The following is a 16,547-nucleotide window of genomic DNA, read 5'->3' on the forward strand; positions in this document are numbered from 1 at the left end:
CAATATAACAGGGACTCTAGTGCCCATGATTTAATGGAAAATACTAGTACAGAATGTTTTTTAAAAACAAAACAGGTCAGCTAAGGTATACATTATCTACACTCAATAGTGGACTGGGGTTCTTTGGGCCCACCAGAGTAGATGATTCTGCGGGCCCACCCGACATCAATACAGAACATATGGATCTTCACTTTTAATTGCATTATACTCTTTGTGGTTATTATTGCACATGCTGGAGATATCATCAGATCTAATAGATTATTTATCAATCAAACCATAAAAAATAGACCGTAGTGTCAAGTAATTAGGTCTGAGGTCAGCTCTCAATGCAGTTGTATGTTGCTGGGCCAAATATTGTCAAATCAGATCCTTGGCCCACCAATGGTCCTCTGGTACTCTGGTGGGCCAGTCCAACTATGTCTACACTTGTTTTGCAGCTGAATGCAGTCTATTGATCCTTGTTATAAGTCATTTCAGGCAAAGAAAAAGCAGAATGTAGTGTTCTGCAATAGAATTTTGGACAGGAGGTACATAAAAATGTCTGCCCCTATATTCACTACTGTAACTCGTTTATCTCCAATTCTAAGACACTATCAGCGCTTTTTTATAAGATGCCTTTTTATAAGCTAAGGACTTTAGTGTCAGTGTCCCTTTATAATCAATCTATGTGATGAGAGATAGATATACAGTATGTGTATGTATCGTGACAGGAGAACCCCTGACCGGCAGGTAAGATGATGAAGTATGTTGAGGATTCCCCCTTACCGGTTGTTGAGCAGGCTCAGTAGCTCCCCCGCATGGTAAAGGTCATTCTTTGTTACTCGGCTGAAGCGGAACTCATTGAGGTTACAGAAGGTCACAGCTGGAAAGATCATCCTGGCCGCTGCAATCTCATCCAGTTTGGTGACATGTGGATAATCAAAGTAATAGATGATCCTCTCAGTACACACAAACAGCAAAAGGGACATGGAGCCCAGGAAACATAGTATCCAGATCATTCGCCGACATGAGAAACGCTCATAGGAAAAGATGTGAGCAATTCCATGAAGTGTCGAGCCACTGGCAAAGGCCTGAATTGTGACTGGCTGGGGGTTACCCAGCTCCTCGGCTTCCTTCACATCCATGCGGGCACTGGAAGGACAAAAATATCTGTATAAGATGAGATTTACCATATAGACAAGCTAGACTTGTGGCGATAGCAGAACATAAACAAGACCAAATGCATTTATAGTCTCCACTGATAATATTCTGTTTATTATTATTTATTCATTTTTTTTCATCCACTCACCTACCCCTATGAAATGAATGTGGTAGGGTGTAGGGTTATGATTTGTAATGTATTATTTCAAAATTTATTTTATAGTAGAATTGACATCGAATTAATCTTCATAAAAAGTTGAGTAATTTTGCAAATGCATTGCATTTCTTACTGTGTACTCATCCTGAATTACAGCTAGTATTATAGTACAGAGCTGCATTCACAATTTTTCTGGCTTCAGAGTTGAAATTTCCCAGCATTCCTGGTAATTTCCATTCAGGGAAGTGTACAGAATCCGATGAAGAAAAAGCTAACTATTTCACTGCATTATAGGAGTTCATAATGACTTTCAAAAGCTTGTCTACTGTTTCCAATGACAATGAGCAGAACTGTGAATACAGCTCTGGGCTATAACACAGGCAGTAATACAGGGTTAGTACAAGTTAAGTAATGAAATATTTTTACAAAATTACTGACTTTTGAATGTACGTTATAGCTATTACTTAAAGAGGCTCTGTCACCACATTAGGACATCGGCGCTATAATGTAGTAATGCTTTTTATTTAGAAAAACTATCTATTTTAAAACACTTTATTAGCGATTTTTAGCTTTATGCTAATGAGTTTCTTAATGCCCTTGCTGGAAATCTCACAGAAAAGATTCAGAAGTGTCAGGATTCTGAATACACATGACGTCCAGGCTGGAGGTAATGTATATTCATTATCAGGACACTTGATTAACGTTAATGTCTGTGTATGTGGCTGCACATCGTGTTCTAGTAAGAACGCGATGCTGCTGTGTAAATGAATGGAGAGGAGTGCATGGTCAGCGTCATACACTCCTCTGTACAATGCCCACTTGGTCGAATGTAAAAACACGCCCACTTGGGCATTAAGAAACTCATTAGCATAGAGCTAAAAATCGCTAATAAAGTGGTTTAAAATAGATCGTTTTTCTAAATAAAAAGCATTACTGTCACCTACATTATAGCGCCGATCTCCTTATGTAGGAGATAGGGCACTTATAATGTGGTGACAGAGCCCCTTTAAAGTGACTCTCCAGGCTCACCTCTGCTAATGCTGCCACAATTACCTGATGTTCTTTTCTAAGTAGTCTGTACTGTATAAAGACCAAGTATGAGTTACCTTGGTCTTCTACACTGTTAACAGGTGTTGAGTGAAAACTGTTAATGACCACCATTGCAGGTCTTCACCTATGGCATATACATTTGCTTTACTATCACTATGCATTTCCATGTAGATTTCTATGCATTCATGTTTATGGAAAGCTTAATGGCATACAGTTACCAGTTTACTTAACTAAGATAAATCAGGACAGGTTGGATAACCTTTTCTCAAGGGGAGCCATCTGTTGATCAGACCACAGGTCTTTCTGAGAATGCATTTACTCTAGGGGTTATGTCTGGGGAATCACAGTGGGCCATTTATATCCCCTGAAGGATGATGTCACTGTGCGGTCACGATGAGTCCGCCAAAGTGGCACTGGCTCTTATCAGCAGCTCTTTGCTCTGACAAGTAGAGTGGGTCTAAGCAGGAATTCCGCTTATTAGAACATATAGACAGGGGTTGTTGAATTGGGGCAATCACTTTAATTTATTTCTCACAACCCATTGAGTTATGTTTTGGGGTAATTATTTTGTGTTTTTCCAATAAGATTATTAAGAAATTGTGTTTATATCTGATAGTAAGAAGTATTGTAATTCTAAACACACTAAAAAAGGAAAAAAACAACCTTTTTGTACTAATTTTTGCCACAGGTTGCTGAAACTTTAGTCTGGTTTAGCTTTTGTCTTATTCCACAACTGCCTTAAAGAGGATCTGTCACCAGATTATAAGTGCCCTATCTCCTACATAATGTGATCAGCGCTGTAATGTAGATAACAACAGTGGTTTTTATTTTGAAAAACGATAATTTTTGAGAAAGTTATAAACAATTTTAGATTTATGCTAATTAGTTTCTTAATCGACAACTGAGCGTTTTTTTTTACCTTTTTACCAACTGGCCGTTGTACAGAGAAGTGTATGACGCTGACCAATCAGTGACCAATCAGCGTCATACACTTCTCTCCATTCATTTTTAGCTGTAATTGCAGCACAGCGTGATCTCGCAAGATCACGCGGTGCTGTCACATACTCCCACATTAACCTTACCGAAGTGTCTTGAGAGTGAATAGACATCACCTTCAGCCAGGACGCAATGTCTATTCACACTCCCGACACTTTGGTAAAGTTTCTGTGGGACTTAGGCCTTATTTACACGAGCGTGTTAAACGTCCGTGTGACGGCTGTTGAAACAGCGGCCATCCCACGGACCTTTGTAATTCAATGTGGCCTTTCACATAGCCGTTGTTTCAACGGACCGTGTGAAGGGTCCGTGAGAAAATAGGACATGTCCTATTTTTTCATGCGTCACGCATCCCTCCAAAGACTCTCATCTATAGGGGATGCGAGACATCGCGTCCCGCAGCGCAGAGCACGGATGAACCTCGGACGTGAAAAACTGCTGTTTTTCACGTCCGAGATGCACCACGCTCGTGTAAATAAGGCCTAAATCGCAGCACAGCGTGATTTCGCAAGATCACACTGTGCTGTCATTCACAGAAATTTTACCGAAGTGTCGGGAGTGTGAATAGACATCGCGTCCTGGCTGGAGGCAATGTCTATTCACTCTCAAGGCACTTCGGTAAAGTTAATGTGGGTGTATGTGACAGCACAGCGTGATCTCGCAAGATCATGCTGTGCTGCGATTACAGCTAAAAATGAATGAAGAGAAGTGTATGACGCTGATTGGTCAGCATCATACACTTCCATTTACAACGCCCAGTTGGTAAAAAGGTAAAAAACGCCTAGTTTTTTAATAAACTAATTAGCATAAAACTAAAATTGCTCATAACTTGCTAAAAAATTATTGTTTTTCAAAATAAAAAACACTGTTGTTATCTACATTACAGCGCCAATCAGATTATGTAGGAGACAGGGCACTTATAATCTGGTGACAGAGCCTCTTTAAAACAATGTAAAACATTCTTATTCCACAGCAGCAAGAGAATATTAAAATGAAAATTCATAACAACAACCTATAATAAAATACAGTAATAAAAACCCTGTGACAAATGTTTTTTTTTTGTGACAACAGCTAATGCAAAATAGTCTACAAGACAACATCATTAACAAGAAGATGAGGACAAGAGATGGAGATTGCATCTTTGCCTCGCAGTCTCGTGAGTCAGATTGTAAATGCAAGTCTGGTAATATCTCTAGAGAAAAATCTAAGCCCTTCACCGGTTGAATGTATTTTCTGATATGTCTAGGCTATAGCAATTATTCCCATGCTGTACATATTTTAAAATTTGCCTGAATTAAAGACAGGGCGAGCTTCACAGCGCTGTATACAGCTTAACCAAAGGAAAGCGGTCATAGACTTACACATTTGACTAGATGTTTCGATGTTGAGTGGGAGATTTATTAACCCTTTCCCGTCACAGCCATTTTTTTTGGATTTCTGTTTTCATTTTTCCTCCCCACCTTATTTCCGTTCATAAAGCCATATGAGGGCTTGTTTTTTTGCGGGACGAGTTGTAGATTTTCACGGCACTATTTATTGTACCACATAATGTATTGGGAAACTGGAAAAAATATCTTTGTGGAGTGAAAAAGGAAAAAAACTGCGATTTCTCAATCTTTTGAGGGGTTTCGTTTTTACGGCTTTCACCGTACAGTGAAAATGACATGTTAACTTTAGTCTACCGGTCAATATGATTACGGTGATACCAAATTTATATAGTTTTTTTTAATGTTTTACAACTTTTACAAGGAAGAAACTAATTGCCACATTCTGAGAGCCATGGCTTTTTTATTTTTCCGTCGATTGAGCGGCATGAGGGCTTATGTTTTGCGGGGCGAGCTGTAGTTTCTATTGGTACTATTTTGGGCTACATGAGACTTTTTGATCACTTTTTATTTCATTTTTTGAGGGATATGAAGTAACCAAATTACTGAGATTCTGGCGTTTTATATTTTTTTATTTTACGGCTTTCAACGTGCATGTTAAATAATTCTAGATTGTAATAGTTCCGACATTTACGGACGCAGTGATACCAATTTTGTGTATATTTTTTTTATACATTACTTCAAAAATCGAAAAAGGTTTTATTTTTAAAAATTTTTTTTTTTTACACTACTAAAAACTTTATTAAACTTTTTTTTTTTTACAAATTTTATTAGTCCCCCTAGTGAACTTGAACCAGCGATCGTTAGACTAATGTATTGCAATATATTGTGATTTTTACAGGCTCCTGTTAAGACCTGCCAGAGGCAGGGGTTAACAGGAGATGAAGAAAGGCAGTCCTGCAAGCCTTTATTAAAGAGGCTCTGTCACCACATTATAAGTGGCCTATATTGTACATGATGTGATCGGCGCTGTAGTGTAGATTACAGTAGTGTTTTTTATTTAGAAAAACAATAATTTTTGATGGAGTTATCACCTATATTAGCTTTATGCTAATGAGTTTCTTAATGAACAACTGGGCGTGTTTTACTTTTTGGCCAAGTGGGCGTTGTACAGAGGAGTGTATGACGCTGACCAATCAGTGACCAATCAGCGTCATACACTTCTCTCCATTCATTTATACAGCACATAGCGATATAGCTATATCACTATGTGCAGCCACATAAACACACTATAACGTTACTGCAGTGTCCTGACAGTGAATATACATTACCTCCAGCCGGGACGTGATATGTATTCAGAATCCTGACACTTCGCTAATACAATCCTGACACTACAGCACTTCAAGTGTAATCTCGTTTGAAATGACAGTTTACAGCATAATCTCGCGAGATTACGCTTGCTGTGCTGTAGTGTCGGGATTGTATTAGCGAAGTGTCAGGATTCTGAATACACATCACGTCCCGGCTGGAGGTAATGTATATTCATTGTCAGGACACTGCAGTAATGTTATAGTGTGTTCATGTGGCTGCACATAGCGATATAGCTATATCGCTATGTGCTGTATAAATGAATGGGGAGAAGTGTATGACGCTGATTGGTCAGCGTCATAAACTCCTCTGTACAACGCCCACTTGGCCAAAAAGTAAAACACGCCCAGTTGTTCATTAAGAAACTCATTTGTATAAAGCTAATATAGGTCATAACTCCGTCAAAAATTATCATTTTTCTAAATAAAAAACACAGCTGTTATTTACATTACAGCGCCGATCACATCATGTACAATATAGGCCACTTATAATGTGGTGACAGAGCCTCTTTAACTGGTTCCCGACCGCTGGCTGTGTTTTTACGGCCAACGGTCAGGGTCCATAGACTTTTTGCGGCTCGGGTTTTAACTTGCTGCCTGCGCGATCGGGCAGCTGAATGTCGGGTCTCCGGCTGTCAGTGACTGCCGGGGACCCTGAGGAGAGGATAGAAGCAGCGATGTCTTCTCTGATGACTTGTAGACAGCGCTCAACGAACGCTGTGTATAGGAATAGAGGCAGCGGCCACGCCGCTGTCTCTATTGCTCCCGGTGTTCAAGTGACTGGTCACATGATCGCCGGGTGCCGTTACTGAGAGACTGCTGCTGGGTCTTACTAGACCCAGCACAGCCCTATTAGTGACAATCGTCACTATGAGAGGGCTGATTTCCCCTGTAACTGGGGCTGCACAGCAGCCCCAGTTACAGTGGAAAAACATGGTGTAAAAGAAAGAAAAAAAATATATACAGTTCCCCAAAAGTCTTTTTTGACCTTTGAGGGACAGACCATAGTAATAAAAAAATAGTAAAGTCAAGTGCAATTTTTTTTAAATAATAAATACACATAAAATACCCACCCCAAAAAAAAACTTTCCCCCCCCGCCAATTATTTTTGTAACGCTAGCGCTGACCCAATTAGCCTAATATAGACATGTAATATATTAAAATTTAAGGTAGACAATGACGATCACAAATAAAAGGTCTATTTTAGGGTAAAACTATGTTATTACCCCAAAAAAATAGCTGAAACGTAAAAAAGCTTATTTTTTTACTATTATTTTCAAACTTTATGAATAAAAATTCAAAAATAGCAAAAAAGGTGTGTATAAAATGATAAAAAAAGAAACCTGCATTGTCTACGGAAAAAAAGTCGCAAAAATCACTTTGTTAGCACAACAAATAAAAAAGTTATAGCCATTTAACTAACACGTGCTAAAAAGGGCTAAACAGTGTCTGGTCCTGAAGGCGCAAAATAGCGCGGTCCTGAACTGGTTAAGCCCCTAGACAGCCATGACAACCATCGGCACCCCCTGATCGCGTCACGGTGGGGCTGGTGAGCTGTCGGAGAGGGGTGCCTCCCTCTTTTTAACGTCTTAGATGCTGCAATTGTGATTGATCGCAGCATCTAAGGGGTTAAATGGCCAGGAACAACGCGATCACTGTTCCTAGTGGTTAGTCCCGGGTGTCAGCTGTAATACACAGCTGACGCCCCCTGCGTACGATGAGCCCGCTCCAAATTTCACTGCCCCGCACTACGACGTGCTAATACTGGCACACCATACAATGCACTCCCTCAGTGCAGAGTGAACCAGATTCATTAACAGGGTGTACGTCCTGTTGATGGACCTCATAAACTCTACAGGTTGTAGACTTTTTCTGCAAATTAGTTAAATATGGATTTTGCTGCAGATTTGCCACAGATTTAACCCTATGCATTGCAAAAATCCACAACAAATCCGCAGGAGAATTAACATGTTGCGAATTTGAAAATCCATAGCAGTCCCTCAATTCCACAGTGATGTTCCACCACATGTGGATGTGGTTTCCAAAACCTCTCCACATGTATTGTACTGTCAATTGCTGCAGAATTTCAGTGCAGAAATCACACAAAAAAATTCACAGCAATTCCGCAGCGTGCGAATTCACCTTTAAGGCCCCATACACAACCGTAATTTTGGTCCACAATTGCAGATCAAGATACTGTTACATTAATTTCTATAGCCCACGGACACCTACCCGTATATATTTACGGGAAGGTGTCCGGGCCATAGAAATCATCTGTAAAAAATAGGATGTGTCCTATTTTTTTAATTTTACGGACCGTGCACCCATACTTATAATGGGAGCACGACCCGCAAATGCAGATGACTGTGCGCGGCTGGCCGCGCCCGTAATCTCGGTCATTACGGGCACGGTCGTGTGCTTGGGGCCTAAAACAATGCCAGGTTGAAAAGTGCTAATAAATGCATTATGCACAACGCAGCTCTGAAGCCCTGACTATTTTTTCGAACACAGTCATATAGAAAAAGTTACATAGGGGTTTAACAAATAAGGCATTCAGACTAAAAAACATGTTTCTCAATATATTTATGTATTTAAAACTGATAAATCTGCTCCATTGTCTTTAAAGGGGACCTCCTGACTTGTCTGTTATAACCATAAAATCATAATTTTTAAGCATCTTTTCTTAGAACTCTGCGTTGTGCTGTTCCTCTGTTATTCTGGGTTTTAAAATCCATGTGCTTGATGCCGACTCAACCCCATTCAGATGAATGTAACTGATTTTTCATCGCAGAAATTTTTGCAACAAATTTTGCTGTGTGGGAATCCACCTTTAGGCCGGGTTCCCACATAGAGTAAACGCTGCGGAATTTCCGCAACGGAATTCTGTACGGAAATTCCGCAGCATTTACAGTAGCGGCAAAGTGAATGAGATTTAGAAAATCTCATGCCCTTGCTGCAGGCAAAAACCACAGCATAAACGTTAATAAATTGACCTGCGTTGCAGAATCTAAATCCGCAGCATGTAAATTTATGCTGCGTTTTTGTTGCTTTTCTGTTACGGGTTTTCCCCATTGAATTCAATGGGGATGCAAAACCCGCAAAACAAAGCCAAGTGTTGCGACTTTTGCGTTCAGAATCCCAGCGATGCCGCCTCAAAAATCGCAACTCAGGAAAAAATAAGTAAATCATACTTACCCAGAACTCTCTCCTTCTTCCTGCAGTCCGGCCTCCTGGTATGACGTTTCTTCCCATGTGACCGCTGCAGCCAATCACAGTCTGCAGAATCACATGGCCTGCAACGTCATCTTAGGAGGCCAGACTACACGCAGAAAAGAGGGAAGAAAGTTGTTTCCCCCGCACTGCATTCCGCAGGGAAAATTTTGTTTGAAAAAACGCTCTACAATGTGGTGCGGTTTTTCGGACGGAAGGTGCTGCGGGCTCCAGGTCAGATACGCTGCACAGTTTTTACATAGCGTATCCGACCCCTGTGAACCTGACCTAAAGGCGCTTTTACATGGGCCAATTATGGGGCAAACGATCGTTCATAGAACAATGAAATGTGCTTCCAACATGATAATAATGTATGGGGACAAGGGATCGGAGTAACGAGCGCTCGTCTCGATACATAGCTCCTTGTGAAAGGAGCAAACGAGCGCAGATCAGCGAGCTGTCTCATTGATCGGCGCCCGTTTCCATGGCCCAGGGCGGGCCGTGTAAGAGGACATTTAGGGTATGTTCACACGCTGAGTAAAAAACTGAAAATTACGGAGCTGTTTTCAGAGAAAACAGCCTCTGATTTTCAGCCGTTTTTGAAGCTGAAAGTTTTTTCAGGTGTTTTTTAGAGTCGTTTTTGGAGCTGTTTTTCTATTAACACAATGCTAACACAATGCAAAACAGCTCCAAAAACGGCTCAAAAAGTGACATGCTACTTCTTACGGGATGTCTTTTTACCCGCTGTTTTTTAAAACGACGGCGTAAAAAAACTCCCCGTCTGAATGAAACGCCATTTTTCCCATTGAATTCAATGGGCAGATGTTTGCAGGCGTGTGGACATACCATAACTCTTGTCAATGGGGTGTGGTGTCCCTACACAGTCTGATTTTGTTTAGTTAGTGCTGACATACCCTTTTGTCAAGGTTAATAGTAGCACCCAGTTGTCCATTTATTCATACATGTCCAGGAGGAATAACCGAGGAATGGCAGAATGCAGGGATCCAGGAAAATATGCTCCAAATTTGTTATTTCATGGGAAATACAAGTGTTTATTAAAACATACATATCAGGAGAGATGACAGGTCCTCTTTAAACCACATACATTTTGCTTTGATCACAAAATGTTCCCATTTACATTTACATTGATAGGAACTTCTCAGCCAAACTGTAAGGGCATGACCACACATGGCGGAATTCCTCCGCAACTGTCCGCATCAATGCCGCACAGAATCTGCGTTGCAGATTCTGCAGCGGATCTGCACAAAATGTGCAGAAAATTGATGCGGACTGGCCGCTGCGGACTGCAGGAAAAGTGCTTCTCTTCTCCCTATTCAGTGCAGGATAGAGAGAAGGGACAGCACTTTCCCTAGTGAAAGTCAAAGAAATTCATACTTACCGCCCGTTGTCTTGGTGACGCGTCCCTCTTTCGGCATCCGGCCCGACCTCCCTGGATGACGCTCCAGTCCATGTGACCGCTGCAGCCTGTGCTTGGCCTGTGATTGGCTGCAGCCGTCACTTACACTGAAACGTCATCCTGGGAGGCCGGACTGGAGACAGACGCAGGGAGTTCTCGGTAAGTATGAACTTATATGTTTTTTTACAGATACATGTATATTGAGATCGGTAGTCACTGTCCCGGGTGCAGAAACAGTTACTGCCGATCGCGTAACTCTTTCAGCACCCTGGACAGTGACTATTTACAGACGTCTCCTAGCAACGCTCCCGTCATTACGGGAGCCCCATTGACTTCCTCAGTCTGGCTGTAGACCTAGAAATACATAGGTCCAGCCAGAATGAAGAAATGTCATGGTAGTAAAAACAATACGCTCCGCAGCACACATAAGATCTGCGGACTTCATTGCGGAATTTTGACTCTCCATTGAAGTCAATGGAGAAATTCCGCCATGAGTCCGCAACCAGTCCGCCACTGCTCCGCAACAGACAGAGCATGCTGCGGACACCAAATTCCGCTCCGCAGCCTATGCTCCGCAGCGGAATTGTACGCATCGTGTAAACGAACACTGCTAAATTAAAGTGAAAGTCAATGGAGAAACGGCTCCGCTGCGGATTAACGCTGCGGAGTGTCCGCAGCGGAATTTAAGTGAAATTCCGCTATGTGTGAACCCGCCCTAAAACTGTAAGATTGTAGTGAAGATGATAATGATTAGACCAAGAAATACAGATATACAGATTCAATATATTCTCTGAGTGATCATTTTGTCATCATAGACACTCTTATTATCACACAAGCCCTTGTTTTGTTCACATTGGGTAAATTATTGCTTCCATCTACATGAGATGCTGAGCTGCTCTGGTAAATCACAAAGTATTCTGACATTGCTCAGTAAACGCCGTCAAATTCTGTGAAAAACATTCCCTTAGTCTGGGATATTTCCATGATGTCAAGTATAAGATTAAGAGGGAGGGTAGAGAATACCAATATTAAACAGAAATAGCGTAGACTTGAACTTTCATCACCAAAATGTCAAACCTAAGACTTGATTTTTGGTCCAGACAAGGTGAATACACAAGATATATGGATAAGAATACCTCTACTCTATCAAAGACTAGTGCATGTAGCCAACCTGGGGATTTGCAGATGTTGTAGCATAGGAAATCTCAGTGTCCAACCACCTGTAATATGCTTGAAGGAATTTTCCACTTTACGACAGTGACGTTCTCCAACACAAGATTGTACTTCTAGGGGACAATACAATGCCTGGTGGAGGCACCATACGGCAGCATGTAGAATGTCTCTGGGTCAGTATTGCAGAACCATAGCGGATCCTTTGACTTAAAACAATGAAGGTTCCTATTAAATGACTGCAGACATTAATCCTATACAGAATAATGCCTCATGCACACTATCATGTGTGCCGGCCGGGTCCCGTCAGTGATACGTGGAAAGATAGGACATGTCCTCTTTCCACGGACCGGAAAGTAGGGTGCGTTTTCACAGACCCGATTCAGCCGCTAAAGTGAATGGGCCCGTGAAATTGGGTGCCACTCGGATGCCGTGAAAAACGCCCCAAGTGGCACTTGGTTGTGTGCAGCGGGCATTAGAAGGGATGTGCTGTATTTCAGAAAGTTGTATCTTGTGATGTTTCCCTGCAAATCTTATCCAAAATCCCCACCAACAACTATAACAATAGTCTATAGAACTCTAGCTCGTGTCATGCCTTTCGACTTCATTGATAGATTTCCATGAGGAATGCTGATGGGGCACGAATGTACAGTATATTATCAAGAAGTAGGGGACAGATTAAATATGACTGCAGAATCAGACTAGACAGGGTTTGTTTGCCACTTGTCACCAATTGGTCTACCTAGGACAAGTAGATACATAAAACAATCGATTTTTATTAAATCTATTTGCAAAGTTGTTTCATTTTTTATATTAAACACATTAGAACAATAAAAAATAAATTGGTTGTGAAGGTGGACTTCCCTTTAATTACAGAAAGTGATGCTTGATCTTGACTTTATATAGATAACAGAATATTTATATTGTTCTTGGGCATATTACACATATTATAGCATATAATAACATTGATTATGTCCCTGCATGATAAGGTCATGCAAGTTCAAGTGTATGTGCCCCTTTAAACCTCTTCTTTGAGAAATTTCAGAAGATGTTATTGGTGTGATCCATAGTCTGACAACACCATTGATTGATGAAATGAAGGGTCTTTGGTGCAGTACTGAGCATCTGACCCATAAGTGATTTCATATGTCAAAGCAAAGCTGAAGGTACTAACATTGAAATCATTGAAACGTTCGGTGGGTTGACAAAAATTAGGGGACAGAGGGAAGAGTGACTCCAGGATCAGAGTACACAGGTGAGTCTGTTACCATGGAGATGTAGAGAAACCTAATGTTAATGGTAGTTGCGTAAGTGGACCTTCCCTTAAAGGGGACGTGTCATCAGAAAATTACCTATTGTTTGAATCAAGTTTTTATGTTAAACATATTTTTTTATAGAACTTTTGGTAATTTTTTTTCAATTTTATTTTCTATGTCATTATCTTTATTAAAATTTAATTCTGAAATTTTGCCATTTTCACTCTGGCTGCTGAGCTTCATAATAGTCTGACACTTCCTGTTCTGCAGAGATCAATTATCAGCAGTCATATCATTATCATCGCAGGCAGAATAACAATGAAAGGTAACACCTCTATATAGATAACACAGGATCCATCATTGACAACAGATAATGGACACAGCTCGCCTCCTCCCCCTCCCTGCACAATGACCTCTGCACAGGTCACAGGGCAGGCCTAGACAACTCTCCCATAGAAGACAATGAGTCCCCTCCTGTTCACAGGTTCCTATAGTCCATGTGGCTGCTGTAAATCATATCTCTAAATGACGTTTACAGCAACTCAGGCAAGGTGGCTGCCCCATAATCATGTACAGAAAATAGAATTAAAAAAAAATCTACAATCAAAAAATAAAAACAGATTAGAAAAAAAGATTGTTTTAATTAGGAAAAAAATATTTAGTGGATACATTCCCTATAATTCTACACAACATAAGGTGTATATGTAATAATCTACACAATTGAAGATAATAAGCCCTTGCAGGCACTGTCCTCTCTCCTTCTGTACCGATTTGTCACTCATTAAGCTCACATTCATTGTTCTTATTGTCTCATGTTATTTACTCAAACACTGTATTCATATGTACAGCACCTTGGAGTTAACCCCTTCAGGACTGAGCTTATTTTGCCCTTCAGGACCAGCCCCATTTTTCAAATCTAACATGTCCCACTTTATGTGGTAATAACTCTGGAATAATTCTGAGATTGTTTTTTTGGTAAGGCCCTGTTCACACGGAGATTTTTGCAGCGGTTCAACGGGAGATAGAGGCATTTTTTACCGCGAGCAAAGAAAAAAACGCTCACGGGAAAAAGAAGGGACATGCCCTATCTTGAGGAGTTTTCCGCCTCAAAAACCCCATTGAAATCAATGGGATACGGAAATAAACGCATTTTTAATGAGTTTTTTTGCCGCGATTTTTGATGCCAAAAAACGCTTGCGGTTATGCCATCTTTCTGTTGAAGAGATAGCTAAAAAAAAAAGCCTCAGTAAAATGCAGCAAGAAAACACGGAAAAAAATTGCGTCAAAAACGCGTCAAAAACGCATGTGGTGCAAAAAAACTTTAAAAAAAAACTGAGCTGATTTTTCCAGGCAGAACTTTCTGCCTGCAAAAAAACTCAGTGTGAACAGGGGCTAACACATTGTTCTTTATGTTAGTGGTAAATTTTGGTCAATATGTTTACTATTTATTTGGAAAAAAATCTAAAAGGTAAAGGAAAATTAGCATTTTCCTACATTTGAAATCCTCTGCTTCTAAAGTGGATACTTGTACCACACAAATGAATAATTAAACAAGGTTTACTTTATGACTTCTTTATGTAGGCATCATTTTAAAAAAAATATATATTTCAGGACGTTATAAGGGTATGTTCACACGCAAACTCAAAAACGTCTGAAAATACGGAGCTGTTTTCAAGTGAAAGCAGCTCCTGATTTTCAGACGTTTTTGTAGCAACTCGCGTTTTTCGCAGCGGATTTTACGGCCGTTTCTGGAGCTGTTTTTCAATGGAGTCAATGAAAAACGGCTCCAAAAACGTCTCAAGAAATGACCTATACTTCTTTTCACGGGCGTCTTTTTACGCGCCATATTTTGAAAACGACGCGTAAAATTATGCCTCGTGGGAACAGAACACCGTAAATCCCATTGCAAGCAATGGGCAGATGTTTTAAAGCGTAATGCTGGCGTGTTTTAAGGCGTAATTCGAAACGGCCCGAATTACGTCTGAAATCACTGCGTGTGAACATACCCTTAGGGCATGTTCAGACGTGGCGGAATTATGCAGACTGCCCGCATCAATGCCGCACATAATCCGCGTTGCAGATTCCGTTGCGGATTTGGCTAAAATGTTAAGAAAAATGCTGCGTATTTGTCGTTGCGGATTCAGGTGCAGATCACACACTGCTTTCTTTCAAACATTCCATCCCAGTATGGGTATAGACCTCGACACACATAGGTCCTGCCAGAATGATGAAATATCCTGTTCCTGAAAGCAATCCGCAACGCAACACACATAACATCTGCGGATTTCCTTGCGTAATTTTGAAACTCCATTGAAGTCAATGGAGAAATTCTGCAACAAGTATGCGTCAAGTCTGCAACAGACAGTGCATGCTGCAGACAAAAAATTCCGCACTGCAGCCTATGGTCCGCAGCGGAGTTTTCCGCAACGTCTGCACGAAGATAACTAAAAAGGTGTGGAAACCAATGGACAAACTGCCTGCTGCGGATTTCCACTGCGGACCGTCCGCAGCGGAATTCCACAGCAATTCCGCCACGTCTGAACGTGCCCTTAGGTTATAAGTTTACTAGCAGTTTTTCAAATACTCAACAAAATTTGCAAAACATATTTTCTTAGGCACCACTTCAGTTTTGAAGTGGCTTTGAGGGGTCTATATATTAGAAACCCCTTATAAGTCAACCCATTTCAAAAACTACACCCCTCAATGTATTCAAAACAGAATTAAAGAAGTTTGTTAACCCTTTAGGTGTTTCATAAAAATTAAAGCAAAGTAAAATGTGCAAATTTTATTTTTTCTATCAAATTTTCCACTTAATCCATTTATTTCAGTAACAACAGAAAATACAACTCAATATTTATTACTTCAGTTTTCAAAAATATCCCACATCTGGCTCTATTTTGATAATGGACTCAAACACAGGCTTCAGAAATGAAGGAGCATCTAGTGGATTTTGGGGCTTCCTTTATATTAAGATGTTTTAAAGGCACCATTTCATGTTTGTAAAGGCTTTGAGGTGCCAAAACATTAGATACACCCCAAAAACCATCCCATTTTGTAAACTACACACCTTGACGATTGTATCTAGGGGTGTAGTGAGCATTTTGATCCCACAGGTTCTTCATAGCATTTTTTCCCAATAATATGTAGATTTAAGTCAAAATTTTTCATTTTTACAAGGAATTCAGGGGAAAAGAAATCCCAAAAATTGTTAGTCAATTTCTTATGAGCATGGCAATACCCCATATGTGGTCATAAACTACTGTTTGAGGCAGGGCTCAGAAGAGAAGGAGCACCTTTTAGCTTTTGAAGAGCAGATATTGCTGGAATAGTTTTCTGATGCCATGTCGCATTTGCAAAACCCCTGAGGTACCAGTACAGTGAAAACCCTCAAAAAATGACCTCATGTAGAAAACTACACTCCTTAAGGAATCTATCAGGAGTGTAGTGAGTATTTTGACC

At 40.5% G+C, this 16,547-nt stretch overlaps 1 protein-coding gene across 2 annotated transcripts in view; it reads right to left on the bottom strand.

The window, feature by feature from the left end:
- The window catches only part of ASIC1 (acid sensing ion channel subunit 1), a 223,280-nt gene that overhangs the window by 198,976 nt on the left and 7,757 nt on the right, over positions 1–16,547 (bottom strand). For both annotated transcript variants that reach the window (XM_075851808.1, XM_075851807.1), the window contains exon 2: positions 766–1,131. In XM_075851808.1, coding sequence (XP_075707923.1) covers positions 766–1,124 — 359 coding nt within the window. In that variant the 5' untranslated portion in view covers positions 1,125–1,131. The remainder of the gene's footprint in view (positions 1–765; positions 1,132–16,547) is intronic.

This window comes from Rhinoderma darwinii, chromosome 2 (assembly GCF_050947455.1).
Source record: "Rhinoderma darwinii isolate aRhiDar2 chromosome 2, aRhiDar2.hap1, whole genome shotgun sequence".
In the NCBI taxonomy this organism is placed as follows: domain Eukaryota; kingdom Metazoa; phylum Chordata; class Amphibia; order Anura; family Rhinodermatidae; genus Rhinoderma; species Rhinoderma darwinii.